Raw genomic sequence first — 21,224 nt, 5'->3', positions numbered from 1 at the left:
TCACTTTGTGATCAACTGAGACCGCAACAAGACGCTCCCCCCGACTACCTGGTTCTCTGCGCTCACTCCCTCCTGAGAAAGTCAAGGCTGCATCGCCCAAAACTTTGCCCAGACTTTGTTTTCTGTGAAAAGTAAGAGAGTCAAAACACCCCGTGGGTCCAAGCTCGCTCGATCCTCGCCCTGCTTTCTTCTTCTTCACCCTTCGAAGGATTCAAGCCTCGATTTCTCAGTTTTATAACCCAAAAACGCAAGTCGCCGAGCAAAGAAAAGCCTGCACTATGACTCGCTCCAACCTCTCCGTGAGCTATTTCGCCTTCACGGCGCTTCACCTTGTCTGCTTTGCGCTTGCACTCGCCGTCTGTGGCCTTTACGGCACCGACCTGCAGCGTGCGAAGCATTTTGACGAGTATACCAACTCCAAATGGGTAAGCAAAATCAATGGCGTCACACGCAAGGAAGAAGAATGTGATGGAGGAGCAATGCACGAAGCACGCTGTGTTCCCATGTAGCTCCATCAAAGGGTCATTGCCGAGAACAGAAGCACAGAAAAGTCGAAGGAAGAAATCAAACTAACGCCCGTCTCCATCACAGGTCTATGCCGTCGTAGTTGGCGCCTTGTCGGCAGCCACATGCGCCCTCTACTTCATTCCCTTCATCATTGAGGTCGGCGCCATCATTGTTGCCGCCTGGGATATCGTTCTCTTCATTCTGTGGATCACTCTCTTCGGTGTCTTTGGCAAGGTACGTCCTCATTCCGTCCAGCCTCCAAGTAGATATGTGTTGCACAGAAGCATTCCCAAGAGGAGGAAAAGAAGACAGAAGACAACAGACTGCTGTGCTACCATCTTTTCTTTTCTTTTCTTGTCCAATACTGACATGTCAACTCGCACCAGATGTACATTGACGAGAATGCCCACGGCGACGGCAACATCGAGCGCATGAAGCATGCCGTCTGGGTCGACCTCACCAGTGCTCTGCTCTGGCTGGTTGCGGCCGTTGCCTCGTTCACCTACTGGTGGAAGCATCGCAACAATCGCAGCGTCTTTACTGGCCGTGCCAAAGTCTAGAGGCCCTTTGGTGACCAGGGTCGCCCCTTTCGCACAGTTCGCCCCGTTCGCCCAGTTCGCCCTATCCGCCCTGCTCGCTCTCTTAGGCGTGACGGGTGGTGAGCACACCTATATCATGTCCAATCTTGCCCGCAAACGGCATGAGGGGCGTCCATCTGCGGCAATTTTAGCGATTTTCTCGAGACGGGATATCTGATGTGTTGACGATGATGCGGGAAAATGGAAAAAAGAAAGAAAAAATTTACTGTACTAATAGTATGATACCCTGATACCCTGATACCCTGATACCCCTCTGATTCGTTTGGGAGAGTAGATAGGATGTGGGGAAGGGAAATGGGATATTGAGACAAGGAAGATTTACGAGAGCAACTTTGGCCCCATCGGTTGTGCGAGGGGAGATACAATATGGACGGACAGATGAAAAGAGAACAAAGCCTCATTATGGGCTCCTTGCCCTGTCCGTAGAATAATCAATCTGTTTTCTCAGCTTGAGACTTTTGACCACATCTCACGAGTGTCTCCATACCTAAGTAGTAGGATGTTCATGGCATGTTACCATCGGCAGTACTAGCATGTCCAGGCTGTGGATGGCTGGAGTGGGGAGATGTATCGGCATCAGCAGCATATACAGTACCCATCACCAATCATCCATCGTCTCTATCCAGCATTGTTCAAATACGCGCGACGGGGATGGCAACGTGGACGCACGATATGCCGCCAAGAGTCAAACAGGCAAGATACAATGGCAGACTTTCGGCTCTGTTTGGCCCAGCCAGCTCCAGTCCACGGACAAGGTTGCCGAAGGGGCCCCCCCCATCTCCGGGATTTCCCCAGACCGCGGAGGGACCAAAGCAGCCCTCTGACTCGACCGCTGAGGAAGCACGAGATCCGGTGATGGCGTTGCACCCAAAGTGGTGCCCGACCATGTCCCTCGGATTATCACTGCGTTGTGGTGTCGTCGACGACTCGCAGTCGAACATAATTTGTAAACATGGCAATACATGGTGGCTTTATCGAAAAAGGGAGAAAAGAGCATCCTGACGGCGCTTACGAATCCAATCAACAATTGCAATTACTCGAGTAAGAAAAGACAAAGAGGCGTTTCCCTTTCGGAGAAGATGTTCCACACGGGCTTGGGGGCTTATCCCCCCTTTGGACGTGATAGCTTGGCCATGATCGGCAGCGGCAACACGCTACTGCGGTTTTATCGGAAGAAGGAAAATAAGAGACGAGAGACAAGAAAGGGAGAAGAGAACCAAAAGAAGAGGGAGAAGAAACAATTCCAGATTGGTTGACAAGGAAAAATAACAAGATCGTCGTGACGTCAAAAGCTGCCCAACATGTTGACCTCATTTTTTTTTTCTTTCATGTCCATCTCTCATCTTTTTGCTGGCACCCTATTCGCTCGGGTCGATTCTCCAGCATGCACTCGTTCATTTGTCAATTTCAACCTTGTCTGTTCTGATAAAGCAATGAAAGTTGGGATCGAATCCCTATTCCCCTTGTTCAGCGAATCGACAACCGAGCAAAATCTCCACATCCCGGCATAAATCACTGACACTGTTTTCCTGTTGGGTGACGTGGTTGGCGTTTTGGCGTCACTGGTGCAGCTGCTAGCATCGGCCTACGAGTACCGCGAAGGTGTTCTTTCAGGACCAAAAAGCCCAGACTGCTCTTTTTTGGATCATGGCTGGGCGTTTATCTACTTGGAGACTAAGGAGCGAGCAAAATGTTTGCCGTCCCAGCAGAGCGGAGCCCGAATACCATCTAGTACAGAGTAGCCCGTCCATCTTGGTATTTTATGTTTGGAAAGTCTGGATAGTAGCTACTAGCTGCTGTGGCGCAAAACAAGTTGCAACAGGTCTTAGGGGCTTGCATGGAGTCGTAAACAGCCCCCCCGATCCTTATGGAGCATTGCAAGTCTATCCATGTCAGCGGGGATTTTGAAGAGACCGATGGCTTTTTTTTTTTTATCAGGGGCAAAGATGTGTGTCGAACAAGGCTGTCCAAACGGCCATATGCCTACTGTACATAGGTAGGTAGGTAAGGTTAGGTAGCAGATATGGCATGATGCAAAGGCTGGCTCACTGGTCATACGCAGACTTGGGCTAGTAAGAGAGAGAAAAAGCACCCCCCGGCCAGCATGATGGCGGACTCTGTACTCGTACTTTCGAGTCAGCGGACTTGTGTGATGGGTGTGCATCTGGTCTCTACCTGTCACACCACCCATGAGGAGAGACAATAACAATTAGGGCAGTAGTACGGGTACGTTTTCGTCGTGCGTATCGAGGAGCCGGCGTGTGTTGGGTACATGTAGTTGTAGAAGATGGCAAAAGATGGGCACAACCACCAGTAAAGCAAGCTAGTAGCTAGTAGCTAGCTATGCACAAGAAAATCGAAGAGGAAAAGAAGAAGAAGATGTGAGTTTGAGACATGGAGCCGATCATTCGTGACTAGTATCTTTGTTTTGTTGCGTGTGCCTCAATGTCTCGCCCATCCCATCCCATGCCATGCCATCTTTGCGACCGCGGCCAGCCGAATCTCGTATGTGCATGCATACTGTGCATATTACTTGAGCGAGTCTCTTGGGAAAGGGAACGAGATCCACAGCTGATCCGTACTTGGGGCCCCTCAATTGGGATCTAAGCTATACGAATAGATATCAAAGCACATCATAACCATCTGAAAGCGTGATACGGAGAGCAAAGGGCTAGGAAACTCTGCGTTGTCCTGGGCTTGGCAGCATCACGAGTCGCCGCCGAGTGGCCTGCGGCGATTGCACTGGGTACGGCCTGCATGCGTTGTACCACGCTGTACGCCCGAGATTTTTGCGTCGAATACCAATATGGAAACAGCAACGGGATATCAAGCCGTCAAGCAGCAATTCTCGCCACCAATCACCGAGTCCATGAAACGGGGCCTGCGGTGTTGAAACTTTCCAATTCTCGACTTGCAAGGCGGTGGAGAGAGGATGGGAATCAGCCTTTCTCCGTGCATCCTGATCAAAGCAAATCCAATTACAAAGGGGATCAGGCAAGAAAGTGGATGAGAACAGACGTGTTCAACGGGCTGAGGACAACGAAAGCGAGCCACTCGTTGTCCTGTTATCGTGCAATGTGCTCTGTACGCAGTGGGGGGGGACAAGAGACGCAGTCATTCGCGGTGTAAGCATACACGCAATCCAAGGACGGGTTTCGTACTCGTACTTGGCCGCCGGTGGGTTTGTACATCGTGATCATCAAACGAAAACAGCGTGCCGAGATGGAAGAGGCACAGGCAGGCGCAAAGGCAAGGTACGGTGCTGTACTCGGGAGAGAAATGGCCTCATCTGCGCCATCTTCTGTGCCATTCTCGCATCACAAACTCCACCTCGGAATTCACAGCTGGTGCTCCCTTCCGTGCCCCATTGCAGAGCAAGTACGGCAGCAAACTTGCCGTGAGTATTATTAATTTGCAGCCATTGTTTTGGGTAAATACCTATATTTATGTCGAGTGCGGTTGACCGTGAGCGCCGTCGTACTGCCTACTCCTGGTTGAAAGTAGCTTCCTGTACATCATCGTCAGCGGGCTTGTCTTGCGATAAGGCTGCGAGGACAGGCACCAGGATGGTACGAGGAGACGCACAACCACGCATGTACCTGTACAGGGGCTATCCCCGTTGCATGGATTGAGCATCAAGGTGTCTGCCGCTTGTCACTTTTTGGGTTCCATCTACAGGTACCGAAACTTTGCAATCGCTCAGGAGAAACTGGGCGCCTCGTCCATGACAGCTCGGCAGCCAGCGCCAGATTGGCTTTTTGATTTTTTTAAACTGGATCGCGCTCGGAAAGTCTCTTTGGCTTTGCCGACACCAGGCAAGGGACTTGCTCTGCCTCCAGCCCACAGAGAGTGCAGCACAGTAGGCCTAGATGCTGGAGAATCAAGGGACCTCGATCCCTGAGCCATTGTCAGCTCGCTTAGCCCAAGGGTCCCCGAATTCGTCGTATCTGTACATAACCAACGCAGATGCCGCAGGATTGCCGATCAGCAGCCGCTCTGTCACTTTTTGTTGAGACCGGGCATCCTCTCGGTGAGGTGAGAAAAGCAACGGCCGTGGAAAATAAAAATAAAATCAAAGTGCAGCCAATGGCTTTTCCTTTTCCTCTTCCGTTCTTCAAAGGAAATCCGTTTGCCGCGGCCCCCTGGTCAGCCAATGACGACGAGGCCATCCGCAGTGCCCGCCACGTCCATCAGAGGCAGAGGCGGTGGACAAACGGGTGCTTGGCAAGGTGTACCTCCTGTTCAATCTGCACTGCGAACAGTGCCAGAGGACATCAATTGAAACACAAAAAGAGAGCGGCATCAGTAGGAATGAACTGCTGGACAGGCAGGGATGCAGATGAGACTGGGTCCGGGAGGCCGGCTTGGCGATCCAACGCTGGCCGCCCGCAACTAGCAAATAACGGAATTTGATGCATCAAAAAAAAATGATACCATGGCATTCTGTTTAGCCGTCTAGCGGTGCACCTTTGGGGGGCTCGTCTGTACCTTGTGCCACCTTTTTCTAACTTTGCCTTGGGGCCAAGGAATAAAAGTACAGCCACCTACACACACCGCACTGGCAAGAAACAAACTCAGGCCCACGGGGCTTTTTCCTTTTCGTTTCCTCCCTACAATCTGCTCGCTTACTAGTATAGCAGCCGAGCCCATGGCCAAAAAGAACCGAGGAGAAGAAGAAGACGACGAAGGAAAGAAACCCAATCCGCCAGAGCCCAAACGCCAGATACCCTCTTTTCCATTCGGCCCCGGGACCCGAACAGCAAAAACGAAGCTGCAAGTAGCCACAGCGAGAAGCTCCACCGCGCGCAACTCGACTGGCAAACATTTAGTGGCCCTTTTTTTCTGCTCACCTCCCAGCAAATGGCACCTTGAGGGGAGCCATTCTGTACGTTTCACAGCAGCAAGGCCCCTCCCCCCCCTGTTCGGCTTGTACTGTGTGCTGCTGAGAGTTTGAATTCGTCAACGGCCAGCAGTAAAAGAGGCGTGTGTGAGTGCGTCCGAGTACATGTACGGTGCGGTGGCTTGTCTCTAGCCGTACTGCTGGCCGTTCTCTCTCTCTCGCTCTCTCTTCTCTCTCATATTCCCTCCTCTCCCTCCCCCCCTCTCTCCTCGCTCTGTCGTAGTAGTAGTACGGAGTACAAGTGTGCTACTTTGCTCTCCAAGGAGGCGTCAGGTCGAATTGCCAGCATCACACCTTATTGCTCCTGTACTGTACCCAGTGGGCTCATTTTTCCTGGCTGAGCCGCGGGCTCCTGATACATACATACTACCTACCTTTTGTTTTGTTCTGGCCTTTTTTTCCCATCGCTCTAGTTCACCCTATTTATCCCCTCCCCCCCAGGGCCTCAGGACCTTTTCCGCGCGGTGCAACAACAACAGGCTCACTGCCCTTTTCCCAGCATTTCTCATCCTGGCATCCTTACCTTGCCTAGGACTTTTCCCTCGTCCCTCAATTCAAAACAAACGACAAGTCCGCCATATCCCGAAATCTCGAGTCTTTTCATCCTTGCTCTCTCTTTCTCTCTCTTTCTTTTCTCTGTCGCTTGCTCATCATCTGCTTCGCCACTCATCATCTGGCATCCGGCAGTCTATATCCTCATCTTACTAAAGCTGCTTCTGACCGTCATTTACATCCGCAGCCACAGCCAAAGCCATTCTCCTGGCTGCCTGCCCCGTGTGACTCTCTTGACATCTTCTACCGAGTCAATTGCTCATCCGTCCTCTCATCTATTGCTTCGTTTCTGCCGACGACTCTATTTCTTCAATCACATTTCCTACAATTGCCGGGTTTGGCCCGCCAAGAGTGCATACCCATCAAAGTGCTTCCCTTCTCTAGCGACAAGACAAAACCTCGCAAGCTTACGGGGCTTGATCCGTGTGTCTTGCCCTCTCTAGCGACAAGAGACAAAACCTCGCAAGCTGGCTTGGGGGCTTCCATCTTCTCCAAGCCATCCGCCGTCTGAATGGGAAGCTTGGACAATTGGAGCTCCGACGAGGGCGACGGCCCCAGAGACAAAACTCCCCGGTCCCACAGGCCCAGCTTCCAGACGCCGCGGCGTAGCATGAACCGCTCAAAGTCCATACTATCCAATCTCTCGGAGATGTCTGCGTCGGTCGCCTTTGGCGCTCCTTGGTACCCAAACGACTCGGACAGGTACGGCCACTGGTCATCTGACCGCCGAGCGCCGAGGACGAAGACTTCCTCTCGCGACATTGACGACGACTGGTCCGACGAGCCTTACGACGACCGAGACCGCTCTGAAGAGGCCTCGGGCTCCGACAATGACGAGAGCAAGCAAAAGGTCAAGCGGCGACAACCCACGAGTAAGTGAAAAGACATGACGATTGTTTTGCCCCATCTCTTTTAGTCCTTCTCTCTGTTCCTGAACATCCACTCCCTTTTGAAGCCTTTCGTCATCCATTGATACACATCTCTTTTGATCACGCTTTCTTGTTTTCGTCCGATTGTTGTCGTGATCTCTCCTCGATCCTTTTTTCCACTGTGTTGCCATACCACGGACTATTCGGAGATTTTTATCTTCCCCCTTCTTCTAGTCATGTCTCGGCTGGCTATACCCGGAACCGACCCAGCACTGGGAGACAAAAATGACGCCAGCTCAGTCCACAAAAACCATTGCCATAGTCGGCGCTTAGACCCGTCTGTCAAAAATCCCCACAGGAACCACAGAAGAACCATCGCGGGGTACCCGGAGCAAGTCCATCATCTTGCATGAGGCGGCTCCAGCTAGGCGGTTTCCACCAGCACGCGACCGTCCCAGCCCGGCTTTATGTGGACTTTTCAGTTGCCACTATTCCCGTTGTCATATCAGATCTTCTTATAAATTCATGTGAATGGTTTCATGGGGGCTCTACAAGTGTCGATCTCCCTTTCTTTCCTTCTCCTACTACCATCACAATTTACCTCTCTCCGCTTTTATCAAGCCCTCCCGCTATTTATACCGTCCTTCTTCTTTTCCTCTTCTCTTCTCTTTCTAACAGCTTCCTCGATAGATGTCGATGTAGATACTGGTGCTGGATCCAGCTCTTCCGCATCGACTAGGAGCCGCCCTATCGCCATTCCTCGGTCGAGACAAAACAGCGTTGCCTCTACCGTCACGATACCTGAAGCCCTATCTGCTAGGGGCGAAAGGCAAGGGTGCGTATGACAGGAAGACTATTGTCACTCTTTCTTCTAGATCCTAACGTCTTCTTCCGTTGCAGTGGCTACTTTCCCTTTCACGAAGATCCCAAAACTCGTGTGCGACACACTCATCCTTTCTACTACGAAATGAAGAATCAAGATATTGCTGCTCCTACGCTGGAGGATGTGGACACGGGCGCGGACGCAGATGTGGATATGCCCAAGCCCAAGTCTCGATACGAGCTGTCCAGCTCCACGCAGGACGATTCCTACGGGTTCCTTAGCGACGATGAAGACAGCGATCCCTTCATCCCAGCGTCCATGGGCAAATATTACCCTCAAGTCTACGAAAGACGCCAGGCCCTGAAGAAGGGAATTACCCTGCCGGCTCTGCCCACGTCGAGCAGCAGCAAGCCCCCCTGGAAGCAAATCTACGACTTCCAAGCCTCACAAGCGGCGGCCAAGGCCTCGGACGCCCGTCATTGTCCCCCGACCTACAGCCACCACCGAATTCATTCCACCTTTTCAGCTGGAGTCGGCAGAGTAGCGACATTCAAAAGCCCACCTTGAGGCTGGTTGAAACAACCAAAGGTTATCGTTGAATCCGCCTGCTCCGGGTTAGGGTATGGCAGCTACAGACATAGAATCTTTTGGACAATTTTTGGATCTTTTTTTTTTTTTTTTTGGATTTCTTTGGAATTTTTCTTTCTTTTCATGGGATACTTTTGGATAGAGCCTCTAGCATTGCGGGGAGTGTTTGGGTTTGGACATTAAGGATTGAATATGGGCAATGACACGACTTTACCTACTTATACACCCAGCTTACTCGGGATTGAACCCGCTGATGAAGTAGCTGAATGATGAATAAATACTTTTGAATAAACTTTTTTTCCTTTCCATCAAGACTGCAGCATTGCTTGCTTAATTACAAGGTACCCACCACCAGCACCACCAGCATCAGCAGCACCAGTAGCACCAGTAGCACCAGTAGCACCAGTAGCACCAGTAGCACCAGTAGCATCAGTAGCATCAGTGGCATCAGCAGCACCAGTAGCAGCAGAAACCCCAGTAGGGTAATTTACTAGTAGCACTATCTGACACTATGCCTGGAATCTCAGCACCGCCCTATATTTAGCACCTATCAAAGGATCACGTGACCTCGCGTCGGGGTCGCGCCTGTGAACTTCTATACCTCCGAGAATATCTGATCTACCAACCCTTCTTCAAACCCTTATTCAAACTGCTCGAGCTCCTCAAGCTGGGCCTGGAAATCGCACAATGCGGAGCTCTATGCCACGCGAGAGACAAACTACATCATCATTGCCATCTGCGCCAACCGCTCAACCTGCTCAGCATCTTGTACCTCACTCATACAGAAGCGTTGGAGTACAAGCCAGTTTAATCCCTGCCCCACCGCTTCGAGCAGCCTCTCCGCCGGCCCCTCCACCAGTCCCTCGGTCAGCGACGAGAGAAGGCAGAACGGCCGGTCCAGCAACATCCACGCGTGCTCCATGGCGTCCCCCGAGACCAAGTTCTCCCTTTCGTCTAGCGAACAAAAGTTCTCCATCGGGTCATACCCCTGATACAGCGATAAACAAACCAAAAACAACAATAACTTCAGCTGCTACAGCAACCGGTCCAGATCCCACTATCCATGTGTTTGTATGCCTTTACAGCCATGATGTCCGCCGCAAGCACAAGAGATGGAAAGATGGCATGCTGAGATTCTACGCATACAACAAAAAATATGTGGTTCATGATAAAGATGGGGTCTGTGTGGGGGACGGACGCTGGGAGGGGCATGTAGAAGACTTCCAAGAGGGCCTTGAGATTATGCTAGATTACCCTGCTACGGCATGTATCCAAGTTATAGAGCGCTCAGGGACTAATATAACAGACCTTTCTCAGGTCGTGGGCAAGCGTAAAAGGGAGGTCGAGGAGAGGCGAGCTGCAAGGAGGGAGGTTAAGGAGAGGAGGGAGGAGGAGAGGAGGGAGGAGGAGGAGAGGAGGGAAGAAGAGAAGAAGAGAGAAGAAGAGAAGAAGAGAGAAGAGGAGAAGAAGAGAGGAGAAGAGAAGAGAAGGGAGGAGGAGGAGAGGAGGGAGGAGAGGAGGGAGGAGATTACGGGAGCATGGAGTAAACATGCGCAGGAATTATTGGGAAGAGGCCGGCCAATACATATATAATTTTTATACCAATAATATTCATATATTATTGTATTTGCTTACTCTCAGTTCCGACTTTCTTCTCACAACTTATCCTTTTCCAAGGTTCTTATCTATAACATTAAATAACTCGGTTGGTTGGATCTTGAAACATTGGTTGACCAGTATGTTAAGAGTTCTACCCCCCATCCATCTGTTGGTAAGCTTGCTTGCAGTTTTTCTTTCTTGCCTCGGTCTTGGAGCTTTTTCTTCAATTTCTCCAATTCCGCCTTTTTCTTATTTCGTTTGATTGTTTGGGCGTCTATCGGTTGTGGTTATTGGGCCGCTCGTTGGTTCCATTCATATAGTACATCCGTCGGGATATATGCGAGATTAGGCTTGTAGTTGTCTATGGCCATTCCCAAGTATTTTATCTGAGATGAGTTTTCTAATCCGATGGCCATGTTATCCTTCCCTTTTGTTGCTACACTTTGAAAATATTTCACAATCATGGTAGCAATAAGACTGGGCGCCGGCAGGACATGCAGTCTGCCTTCATATTCAAATATTTCATCAATTTCTGCTATTTTGGTTTTTATATCTCTTCCGCCTCCCCATTCCAACTATTATTTTGCATCAAGGACTCTAGTTAGATTGCCCTTATTAACTGCTGCTTTAAAGCAGTTCTCGAAATTCTTCTAGTCCCTGTTTGCTGTTGCAAAGCTGCTTGGGTCAGTTTCATCACCCACTTTTTCTTATCCCCTTCAGTCATTCCTTCGATCTTCACCTCCACCATAGTATTTTCATTAACATATGTGTATAACTACATGTACTCAAAAGCACCAGCAGCACCAGCAGCAGAAATCCCAGCAGGGTAATTTACTAGTAGCACTATCTGACACTATGCCTAGAATTTCACCCCCTGCCAGCACCGCCCTATACCTAGCACAGCGCCATAGGTGCCAGGCCACTCACTATAAGCCACCATGAAAAATGGTAACACCCACTGTTGCAATCTCGGCGATTACAACACCTATTACACCACCTCTTATTTTCCTTTTATTATGGAACAGCGCGTATTCGAACAGGAGTCAACACTTCAAGTTTTTCTTCACCTATAATACTACGCTGTTCCATTTGAATTGTAGCAGGTGTTGCCGCAAGTGTAACCTATATACCTTCTGTCTCGCGAAGTGGCGCAGTGGTGGTGCTGCAGGCGGTGGTTCTATAGGCAGTGGTGGGCGCTGCAGGCGCTGTAGACGCTATAGGCACCGGGCACCAGCTGGGCACTTGCGCGACACCTGTGTGGCACCTTGCAACCGTGCCGGCACGGTACCACCTAACTCGATCTCCGACCACTGCGCAAACAAACAGAGTGCTGGATAACTCTATCGTTACTGTATGCTGTAAAGTCGAGAAATGTGTCCTGAAAGCTTGAATGCCCTCTTTTTCTTCATGGGCTTTAGTTGCATACTCGTAATGCGCCAGTTGCTAGCGCTGTCGGTCTTTGGTGGGCCGATCTAAGCCATCTCGAGCTCGCCGAAAGAAAAAAAACGGAGCCTCAGACCATCTTTGATTAGACTCAGCCGCGTGCCGGGATGATTTGGATATGCAACATATGGTTCCTTTCTACTCTAGACGTCTGAATGGTGTCTGAGGTGAGATTTGCCCCTTTGATTCTCTCTACGCACTGACGGCGATAACAGGGCAAATGGGATTCATTGATAGACATGCAAGAAAATATAGATGAGTTGATCTCACTTTCAGAGAATGCTGCGAAAGTGGGGTCCAATGAAGGAATTCGATTGCGGTTCATGAAGCAATGCATCATAACTTTGACCTCCTCATAATATTCAATTAATTCTAAGAGTGAAATGAAAATTTCAAAAACGATCAATTGACATTTGAACATTTTTTCTCAATCGGAATGCACCTTGAAGCTAGAGCGGTGAGATTCGCTGAATTTCAAAGACCCCAATCTGTTGCAGGGTAGCACGTATGGCATCTCACCACCAATCAGTGCTGTGCCCGATGAAACAGGATCCTGCGGTGCATCCTTGCCGTTGTCACGAGGGACATGTAGTAATTATACCGCCGAGCCCAAGACAAAAGAGGACTGTGAAGCCAATCTAATAACTCACATGTGTGTGTGGGTGTATCTAAAGATGTGTTGCCCAACAATCCAACAGCCAGAGTCCGAGAGGAAATGTGACAAAGCATACTGAAAAACACAATCCCAGAGGAGCGGGAGCCAAGTCAACTCTATCTGCTCGCCTACCAGATCTCGAAAGTCACTTGGCTCCAGCAATTGGTTGGGTCTGCGCCTGGAGGCCGGAGCTGTCCCTTGTCTGGCTGCATGAGCGTCGCGAATCTCGATAGCAGTTACGGAGTATTTATCCAGACACTACCACTTAGCATCGCCAGCACCGCCCACCTGCACAGACTAAAATGACTCTTATCTTTTCAATGGTTTCGTGGAGTACCTACAATCTGGGGTACCTGTGACTCTACAGACCGGAGGCCGTCGCAGACAAGCCATGGAGGTGCAGAGACGGCTCGTAGCGAGTGGGAAAATATAAAAGTTTGCGTGCCCCGTGGGTGTTTCCCCAAGCCCCTCGTGGGATGTCCGCAACCCATTTGCCTTGGACGATACGTTAGTAGAGCTCGACTCGGGCAATTCCATAGATGGTCGGTTCCTGGGACTGAAACGCCTCCGCCACAAGCCCAGTCCCTTGCCCGAAAAGGGAACTTTTTCAAAGCCCCCAGGTTGAGTCACCCGCATCGTTGCAGGCCTCGCCATTGGCCAATCACGGCTGCTAAGCTCTCGCCGAGGCTCCATCGGCGACGGTGCATCAGGTGGGGAGCGGCAGCCAATCAGCAGCCGCAGTCGCTGGATCCCAGCACCTATCGCGCCGCCTGATTGGCCCGTCGCGCCCCCAAAGGCGCCTTGCGCTATTCCTGTTCCAGCACGCCGAAAGAGTCAGGATTCGACCATCCCGCAAGGGCTGAGCGGCGGCCACGGGCGCTGCTGGACTCACTGAAATACCGTCATGACTCCCGCGGCGACGCCTGAGGAGCTCGTTTTTCCCATCTCGCTCTTCATTTCTCTCTCTCTCTGCCTGGCGCTCTGATATCGCGGAATAGCCTTGGGCTACCAAGAATCAATCAATCAATTAATCAATCAAAGAATCAACCAGAGAAACCCGCTGAAGAATAGGCAGACTGGCATTTTGTCTGATTTTCCTGCCTTCAAAGCCTCCAGCGCGCCGGGACCCTCCTCCTCTCTCTCGCACCCTTGGCGCTGCTGCGAACTCAGTTTTTAGCCTCAATCAACTCATCTCACACCTCACATCTCACATCTCACCACTGTGCTCCTCACTCATTCGTTCAGAACAAAAAAAAAAAAAAAGGAACGAATTGGATTTTAATCAATCAAACACTCTCTCAAACCTGGCCCTGCAATTAATTCAGTAAGTCCCTAAGCAGAGTCTCCCCAGCATATCCGTGAGCTTACACTCCAATGGCTGGCCAAACAACAACAACGTCCGACTTTCGCGGTAGAGCACTATAGCGATCCTCACGACGTCCTCTTTGCGTCTGTTTCATGACTCCCTACAACTTGTCTAATTCATCATTCACTCAATCCTCTCTAATGGCTCAATTCCGATCTTCTGCCCCTCTCCCCCAGGGCTTCTCAGTCTATCAGCCTCAACTCGGCGCTCAGCTGCAGTTCTTCCCTGCCCTCGGCTCGCAGGAACTCGATGACATGATCAACGCCTACATTCCTGGATCTGCTGCTCTCAAGGAAAAGCGGGCAACCATCTCGCTCGACTTTTTGGAGCACACACAGCTTACGGGCCAGACATTCAAGTTCTACCCCGTCTACTCATCCAGCCCCGTCGCTGCCTCTCCCGCCATTTCCACATCCTCCTTCAGCAACACATCTCCCGTCAACTCAACGTGGGATTGGAGTCAAGCCTCCGCATCTCCCGCAGTGTCTTCTCGATCTTCCGGTTCCAAGAGCCGCAAGGCCTCTCAGTACTCCACGCCTGATCTTTCGCACCTCCCTGGCATGAAGATCATGACCAAGGACGGCCAGGATGTCACAGATTCCGCCTCTCGAGGATCAAAGACAAAGGAGCAGCGCGACCACGCACACCTGATGCGCATCATCAAGGCCTGCGATAGCTGCAAGAGAAAGAAGATTCGATGTGACCCGAGCCACAAGAAGCGAACAGCCGCTCAGGCTCAGCCTCAGTCTGCCGCAAAGCAGGCAAAGAAGGCACGCACGGCGGCGGCAGCGGCAGTCGCGGCAGTGGCAGCGGCACCACCACAGAAATCAACTTCTGCAGTGGCCTTATCCAGAGGACAACACGACAATCCAGACATACCAATGTCCATGTTTGGCATAGATCCCACCTTTACATTTGCTGGCTTGGACAGCGTCGAGTCCACTGATCAGACATACGAGTCATGGGAAGAGTTTATCCAATACCCCGTGGACGTCGCCGATGAGAATTACGACTTCTTCCTTGATCCCGAAGGCTACCTCTCCTCCCAGTCTTCTGCTTCCTCTTCTTCTGCGTCGCCCCCCAAGGCCTTTACGCCGGCGTCGCAGCAAGATCTGCAGGCGTCATTTGGCCTGGAGGAACGCGAGGGATTCTCGTCCGAATCGACATCACCAGAGCTACCATTCCTGCAAGACAATCACACTGGCCTCAACAACTACACCGACTTTAGCCTATTCTCGCCCTCGTCGAGCTTCTCCGAGGATGACCGCATGCTTTCGATTTCGTCTTCGCGCACTCTAAGCCCGGCCCAGCCTTCTGCATCAGAATCTGATTCATTCGTCTACGGCAGCTTCGATGGTGATGGCCAAGGCCTTGCCACTGGCGGTAGCGGCGCAAGCGAGGTGGTCTCTCCCGCTGGGGAGACGGGCTTAGTCGCGGCTGCTGACACGAGCCTGTCGTGGTATGATCCGGGCCCCAGCCCGAGTGACTCTCGTGCACAAGACTCGCGAGCCGGCATAAGTATAACACGGCCCGCAGGATGGGTGGGTGATGTACGCATAGCGTACTCGCCCGGTGGCTCGGTACTCGTTACGGCATCATCCGCAAGCGGTACAGAAGTAATTGCGAACAGTGCAATTGCGAATAGCGTACGTCTTCTGATTCTCCCCCTTTTGCTTTCTCTCATCTATGGCTGGACGTCGACTAATTTCCTCGGAAGGCACCACTTGCTCAACTAGATACTTCTCGATCTGGATCAATTGCAATTGCTATTACTGGAAGGGTACGTTGCCATTGCCATCAGCTCGGATGCAGAGCCACAACTGACATTCGAAAAAAGGATACATCAGCCGAATTTACTACGAGCCAAGCGACAAGCACTGCACTGCAGTTCGGCGGCGTACGTCTCCTCTCTCTTCCCATTCTGCTAGCTTGCGACTAACTTTGGAAAAAAAGGAAACTCAAGATGAGCTCAAATCATATGGCCATTCGCCAACTGAGCGTGGCAGACTCCGAAGTGTACGTCCCCGCTGCACAAAGCACAACCCCCCTCAGGCTAGATTGCAAGAATCCGCGACTAACTTTTGAAAAAAGGAAACACCAGTTGGTGATTCAGCTAGATTGTTCGGCGAACAAGCCGGCTTCCAAACCGTATGTCCAGACGCAGCCACACTCGCCGCCGCTCTCTTGTCGACTGACATGAAGAAACAGGAAACCTCGAGCGACCAAGCAAACGCCTCGGCCCCTGCGCTGGCGACCGCCGCGAACCATTCAGTCCAGCTCTCGACGGGCTCGGTAGAGTCCTTCTCGATGGTACGCCGCGCTGCTGCATCTACCAATTGCCTCACATCCCAGCTAACACAATTACTCTTGAAGGCCCAGACCGAGAATTTTGTTGTCGACAGCGGCATCAACCCCGAGGATTCCCCCGGTGGCTTACAATTATTCCATGGCACTACGCCCGATGCTCTTCTGCTTGGCTCAGCTGCATTTGCAAACGCCGGCGAGGATGCTACGGCGGATAGCCCACAAGCTTCGTTTGCCACCATTCTTGAAGAATCGCGTATACCTGCCACAGAAACCAATGGCAGTGGAAGCGGCCAAGCTGCTCCGCAGAGCGGTGAAGCCCAGAGCCAGCAACAAGCAGCAACACCTATTGCCGTGAATATTCAACCAACCTCGCTGCTGCTCCTCCAGACGTCGCCCAAGCGCTATGCTGCAGGCGACGATGGTGCCGACTTTGGCACAGAGAGGAGCTTCAACAGGTGGCTTGGTGTTGAAGCGCTTGCGCAGGCCACCTTGGTCATTCTGATTGGCATACTGACTGCAACGATGCTTGCCGGCATTACGGCATCTTCAACAGCGTTCTGCTTGGCCTCGCTGGTTTCCGCCATGGGAGCTTGCTGCCAACGTTTTGTGGTTCTCGACAGTGACTCCAAGCCTGTTGGAACGATGCCATTGGCAACGTCAAGTCCAAGATCCCAACCTTCAGCACTACGACGAGATTTTTCTCGCTTCTCCTCCCAATTCTTCTCTTCTTCTTCTGTCTCTTCCCTGAGTAGGGGGATGACTTTGCGCTTCAGCGGTGCCCCTTTGATGGGCTAGAAACGACTGTTGCATCCAGTTGACGAATGTTTCGAGCGAAGATGCATGCTTCTAGATCTAGGTCCACGCATTTTTTTCTATAAGCCGGTTTGGCTAACGATACCCCTTTTGCGTGGAATGTGGTTTGATACAATATTGGAGCAGGATTTTGATTTTTCTTTTACCGATATGGTGTTGTTATAGGATAGAGCGTGCGAAGAAGCAGACTTGCCGTTTTGGCAGAGTCACGAAGAATACAATACCAGGTCAAATACGACCTGGAATTTTTTAATATCTCTTTCTGTCCTTGCCCTTCCTGATGGCCTCGGAATTATTCTGAATCTTGTTGATCCTGTCATTCAATGGATGCTGTAACTTTGATTTGCTCTGATTTTTTGTCATCGTGACTACTGCTGGAATCTAGCATTTTTTATCTAAAATTCATCATCTCCTGATTAGCATCATTGTTGGATTCTTCATTCATTCATACACCTTTGCTCTGATTCCTTGTCATCGCGACTGCTGCTGGCATTGAGCATTTTTATCCGAAGTGCGGTATCGTGATTCACGGCACCTTCAACGTCCTACAGCGCATAGACCGCCCTAGAATGGGGTTCCTGACTAGTGGCGCACAGCGGAGACAAACGCTTAGTCATCGCATCTGGTGGGGCGCTAGCGCATGATTAGTGACAAGGGTGCTGTAGAAATTCGAACCTCTTCTCTTAACTTTTGCTGCAAGGAACCTCGACTATCCACTCCTTCAGACTTTTCTACAATTTCTCATCCGTCTTCGGGGTAATGAAGTTCGAACCTACCCTCCCAGATATTGAGGAAGAGTCTAAGGTCCTCTCTCTTGATCTTGAAGAGTCAGAGGAGAAACTTTTGGTTGCCATCCTGCTCCTCTCTGTGCTCGAACTTTCAAGCTCCAACGAGAAGAAGTCATCTTGATTCCTTTTCGCTCCCTTCTATTCCCTCTCCTTTCAACTCTTTTTGAGCAGTTAGGAGAGATAGACTAGAGGCTGCGAATTCGGCTACGACTGAAGCGAGCGAGAGCATTCACGGTAAGCTGAGGCATCATCGCAATCTTTGATTATTGCTGACTCTGACTAGATTTGATTTATCCCATTTCACACTTCATCGCCACTCTTTTTTTCCATTTCCAAACCCAATTTCCCTAGGACGAGATTTTTTTTGAGGGTTTACTGGTGAGCAAAGCTGCCCATCTCCGTTCCCAAACTCCCGCCAGAAGAGAATGCAGCCCTTCTAACCACTGCTCATCTCTAGATTTCACCTCATTCCATCTTTGCACAACTTGCGGCTACACGGCAACTTTCTGTCGTCATAGATACGCGCACTTTACGCTTTTCGCCGCGTAATCCACTGCTCCTTCTCTCTTTTAGGCGAGCGAGTGGTCTAGCTGCGAGTGTTGTGAGGATTAAGGAAGGAGCGTTCGTTTAGCCTCCTCAGTGACGCACCACCACCTATCTCCCCGCCAGAACAGCTACATTTCTGTTCCTTTTCTTTTTTCTTTATTACCTTGCCCTTTATCTTTTCCAAAAAAACGAAGAGCATTATTTTCCTTCCTTCAATCAGTTTCAAAAGGGAAGAAGCAATTCCCTTTGCAACAAACGAGTCTCCAGCGGCCAATTCACCATCCGCTCACCATGCCTCGTGCTGCACCCAGAGGCGGCGGCCAGTTACTGCGCCTGGCAGGTGCCAGACAGGCCCTCCGCCGGCTGTTCCCCTTCCGCCGCACCAGGCGGTCTCGCATTGAAGCGGTGCCTGAGGAAGCGGTGCCTGAAGCGGTACCTGAAGCGGTGCCTGAGGACGCAGTGCCGGAGCACGCGGTGCCCGAGGACGCGGTGCCTGAGGAAGCCGTCTCTGACGCTTCTGAAACTGACGGATTAAATGTCCCCTCCGTGCCGCCGAACACGCCAAGCTCTGAGTACGCGTCGCTCGCTGCTGTCCAACATCCCATCGAACTTCCCACCGAACTTCCCACGCTGCAAATTGGATCGGATAACAGCCTCACCTACAGCCACTTTGGTGACGACGAAGACTTTGAGACGGACGAATTCAACGACTCGTCTACCCTTAGTGACGGAAACGCAGTCATGGCCCCCCCGTTCTGGCCCTGCCCCTGGCCCTTCCTCTGGCCCTGCTTCGGGCCCTTCGTCTGCTGCTCGCGAGAACAAGGCCAAGGAGAAGCGCGGCGGCAAGCAGAGACGCGGTGGCAGAGAGAGGCGCGCCGCCCGTGAGCAGAATGCTGGCGACATGATGGACATTGATCAGGACGACGATGCCGTCGTCGTGGAGAGAGTCACCGCCACCAGAGTCACCAACTTTGCTGCGGCTGCCATCGCCATCACCCTCGGCAAGGAGAAGCAAAAGGAGAACCAGCAGCCGCGTGCCAACCAGGGCAACGCTTTCGCTGCCGTCGATGGCCGTGCCGACAAGGACAAGCCAAAGGAGAACGTGAAGCCTCGTGGCAACCAGATCGAGGAGCTTTCTCGCAGATTGGCTGGCATCGCCGTCGCCCCAGCTGCCCCCTCTGTCTCCAAGAAGCTCGAAACCCCATCTGAGGAGATTGACGCCGAGGTTGTCACCGACCCGAGCACTGTCGACCCGGCCGTGCTCGCTGAGCGTGCCGAGCACCAAAAGTTCATGAACGCAGCTTTGGACATGGTGAGCATTGCCTTTGTTTTCTCTCTTTGGTACAGTTGCTAACATTCACTCCTAGGCTCGTCTTGCCCTTGTGACCAACGAGACTCCCGTCGGCTGCGTCCTCGTCCACAAAGGTGAGATCATCTCCAAAGGCATGAACGCAACAAACGTCACTCGCAATGGCACTCGCCACGCCGAGTTCATGGCCATCTCTGCCCTCTTCTCCGTCCCTCGCAGCGATGGACCTCGCACCACTTGTCTCAAGCCAAAGGTGCCCCCCAAGGTGCCCGAGGGCAAGGAAAACGACCCGGCCTACTCGCAGGAGTGGCGCTGCCCCGACGAAGGCAACGAGGATGGCAGCAAGGGCCACCTCTATCCTTATGGCCAGAAGATGATCCTTCTCGAGCGTGTCCCCACCGACATCATGAAGGAGTGCATTCTCTATGTCACCGTTGAGCCGTGCGTCATGTGTGCTTCGCTCCTTCGCCAGCTTTGCATCAAGAAGGTCTATTACGGCGCCGTCAATGACAAATTCGGTGGCTGCGGTGGAGTCTTCAACATCCACGCCAATGGTCTCCCCCCTGGCAGCACGGATCGTGTTCACCCTGAGCCCAAGCGCTACCTATTCCCTGATGGAGGCGGCAGTCTGGGCGTCTCTTACCCTCTTGGCGGTGGCCACGGCAGCAATGTCGAGCCAGGCTTTGAGATTGAGGGTGGCTGGAGCCGTGACGAGGCGGTTGGACTTCTCCGACGTTTCTACGTGCAGGAGAATGGCCGAGGTATGTTCTTTCTATACTGTTTCTCCTCACTTCTATCCCCATCCGCTCCCTCTAGACAAACTCTTCATCACAGGGACACCATTCACTGACATGTACTTTTTCTAGCCCCTGTTCCTCGCAAGAAAGAAGGCCGAGCTGCACGCTTGGCTGCCATGATGGAACAACAGACTACTGGTGCGGCTACCTCTGGTGGCGAGGTTGGCGCTGAAAACACCACCAACAACGGCTCTGCCGATGCCATGGATGTGGATATGGATGCGGACAACACCCAGTCCACCCCCATGGGCGACGCCATGGACGAGGACGCTACCTAAGTCTTTACCTGAGTCGGCCTCATACGCATTTTTTCTTTTGTTTTGGAGCATGCCGACGCCCATGTTTGCCTTTTACTGGCAATGGTTTTCATCTTCTGTTTTTAATCTGCATTTCGGTTGCATTTCGGTTGCATTTGCATTCGCGCGCGAAACAGAACAGGGCTCGGATACATACATTGGCGTTTTACACTACATTGACGGCAGGAAAAGCCGCTCAAGGACACGGTTTGGGATCGATACCAAGGCCAGCTACCGAGATGGCTATGGCATATAGTGCGATTATTTCACAGTTCATCTGTTGTTTCTTTTTACCGTCTTTGGTCGAATTTCTGCGCAGGTTGAGTCTTTTGCGGAGGACATGGGTTCATGAGTAGCAAGCACTGCACACTTTATCTAGCCTTGCATTCTACGTAGAAATCAAAAAGACAATTTAGATGAACTGATTTGCGTGCCCCAGTAGAGCGTAACCAATGTGCAAGACACAA

The 21,224-nt window shown here is 51.6% G+C and overlaps 5 protein-coding genes across 5 annotated transcripts; 4 read left to right on the top strand and 1 right to left on the bottom strand.

Moving 5' to 3' along the window:
- Positions 1-278: 278 nt before the first annotated feature.
- TrAtP1_002159 (uncharacterized protein) lies at positions 279-1,067 on the top strand (the record flags this gene model as incomplete). The annotated part of the gene is made up of 3 exons (XM_014085561.2): positions 279-425; positions 592-741; positions 894-1,067. 3 exons carry the CDS (start codon positions 279-281, stop codon positions 1,065-1,067), a joined length of 471 nt encoding a protein of 156 aa, XP_013941036.1.
- A 671-nt stretch (positions 1,068-1,738) lies between these two features.
- On the bottom strand, positions 1,739-2,047 carry TrAtP1_002158 (uncharacterized protein; the record flags this gene model as incomplete). Its single annotated transcript, XM_066111335.1, has 1 exon — positions 1,739-2,047. The coding sequence occupies one exon, from the start codon at positions 2,045-2,047 to the stop codon at positions 1,739-1,741; it is 309 nt and encodes a 102-aa protein (XP_065967409.1).
- Positions 2,048-7,069: 5,022 nt separating this feature from the next.
- Positions 7,070-8,817, top strand: TrAtP1_002157 (uncharacterized protein; the record flags this gene model as incomplete). The annotated part of the gene is made up of 3 exons (XM_014085562.2): positions 7,070-7,430; positions 8,118-8,262; positions 8,328-8,817. 3 exons carry the CDS (start codon positions 7,070-7,072, stop codon positions 8,815-8,817), a joined length of 996 nt encoding a protein of 331 aa, XP_013941037.2.
- A 4,667-nt stretch (positions 8,818-13,484) lies between these two features.
- TrAtP1_002156 (uncharacterized protein) lies at positions 13,485-17,543 on the top strand. Its single transcript, XM_066111334.1, has 7 exons — positions 13,485-15,547; positions 15,619-15,681; positions 15,739-15,798; positions 15,855-15,917; positions 15,993-16,049; positions 16,110-16,211; positions 16,275-17,543. Exons 1-7 carry the CDS (start codon positions 13,994-13,996, stop codon positions 17,001-17,003), a joined length of 2,628 nt encoding a protein of 875 aa, XP_065967408.1. The 5' UTR covers positions 13,485-13,993; the 3' UTR covers positions 17,004-17,543.
- A 177-nt stretch (positions 17,544-17,720) lies between these two features.
- Positions 17,721-21,166, top strand: TrAtP1_002155 (uncharacterized protein). Its single transcript, XM_066111333.1, has 5 exons — positions 17,721-18,043; positions 18,093-18,187; positions 18,267-19,667; positions 19,723-20,425; positions 20,531-21,166. Exons 3-5 carry the CDS (start codon positions 18,891-18,893, stop codon positions 20,737-20,739), a joined length of 1,689 nt encoding a protein of 562 aa, XP_065967407.1. The 5' UTR covers positions 17,721-18,043; positions 18,093-18,187; positions 18,267-18,890; the 3' UTR covers positions 20,740-21,166.
- The last annotated feature ends 58 nt before the right edge of the window (positions 21,167-21,224 follow it).

This window comes from Trichoderma atroviride, chromosome 1, assembly GCF_020647795.1.
Source record: "Trichoderma atroviride chromosome 1, complete sequence".
NCBI classification, from domain to species: domain Eukaryota; kingdom Fungi; phylum Ascomycota; class Sordariomycetes; order Hypocreales; family Hypocreaceae; genus Trichoderma; species Trichoderma atroviride.
This window is presented reverse-complemented; position numbering and strand designations above follow the sequence as displayed.